Genomic DNA, 292 nt, shown 5'->3' with positions numbered 1-292 from the left:
ACAGATACTTATTACTAAGCATTCTTTGAAAATCTCAGTTTTCTAACAGAAAATCTTGCTCACGCAGGGACTATGAACGTGGGCGGTTACGATGGCAAGATCGCGGGGTTGTACGACTTGGAGGAGACCCTGGGACGAGGCCATTATGCCGTCGTCAAGTTGGCCAGACACGTCTTCACGGGAGAGAAGGTGGCCGTCAAGGTGAGTAACTGAAATGTGGCGTGGTCGGACCGTAGAGTTTGTGCGATATCTTAGTTTGGTGGCGGATCGCGGTGTTTTTCTTTATTTTTCC

General features: G+C 49.0%; 1 protein-coding gene across 1 annotated transcript in view; it reads left to right on the top strand.

Annotated features, from left to right (window-relative positions):
* The window catches only part of LOC119586257 (SNF-related serine/threonine-protein kinase-like), a gene marked incomplete in the record, with an annotated part of 91676 nt that overhangs the window by 71827 nt on the left and 19557 nt on the right, over positions 1 to 292 (top strand). Inside the window, 1 exon segment of the mRNA XM_037934963.1 lies at positions 68 to 201. Within this exon segment, the coding sequence (XP_037790891.1) occupies positions 68 to 201 (134 nt within the window).

The sequence above is a fragment of the Penaeus monodon genome, chromosome 21, assembly GCF_015228065.2.
Source record: "Penaeus monodon isolate SGIC_2016 chromosome 21, NSTDA_Pmon_1, whole genome shotgun sequence".
Lineage (NCBI taxonomy): Eukaryota > Metazoa > Arthropoda > Malacostraca > Decapoda > Penaeidae > Penaeus > Penaeus monodon.
This window is presented reverse-complemented; position numbering and strand designations above follow the sequence as displayed.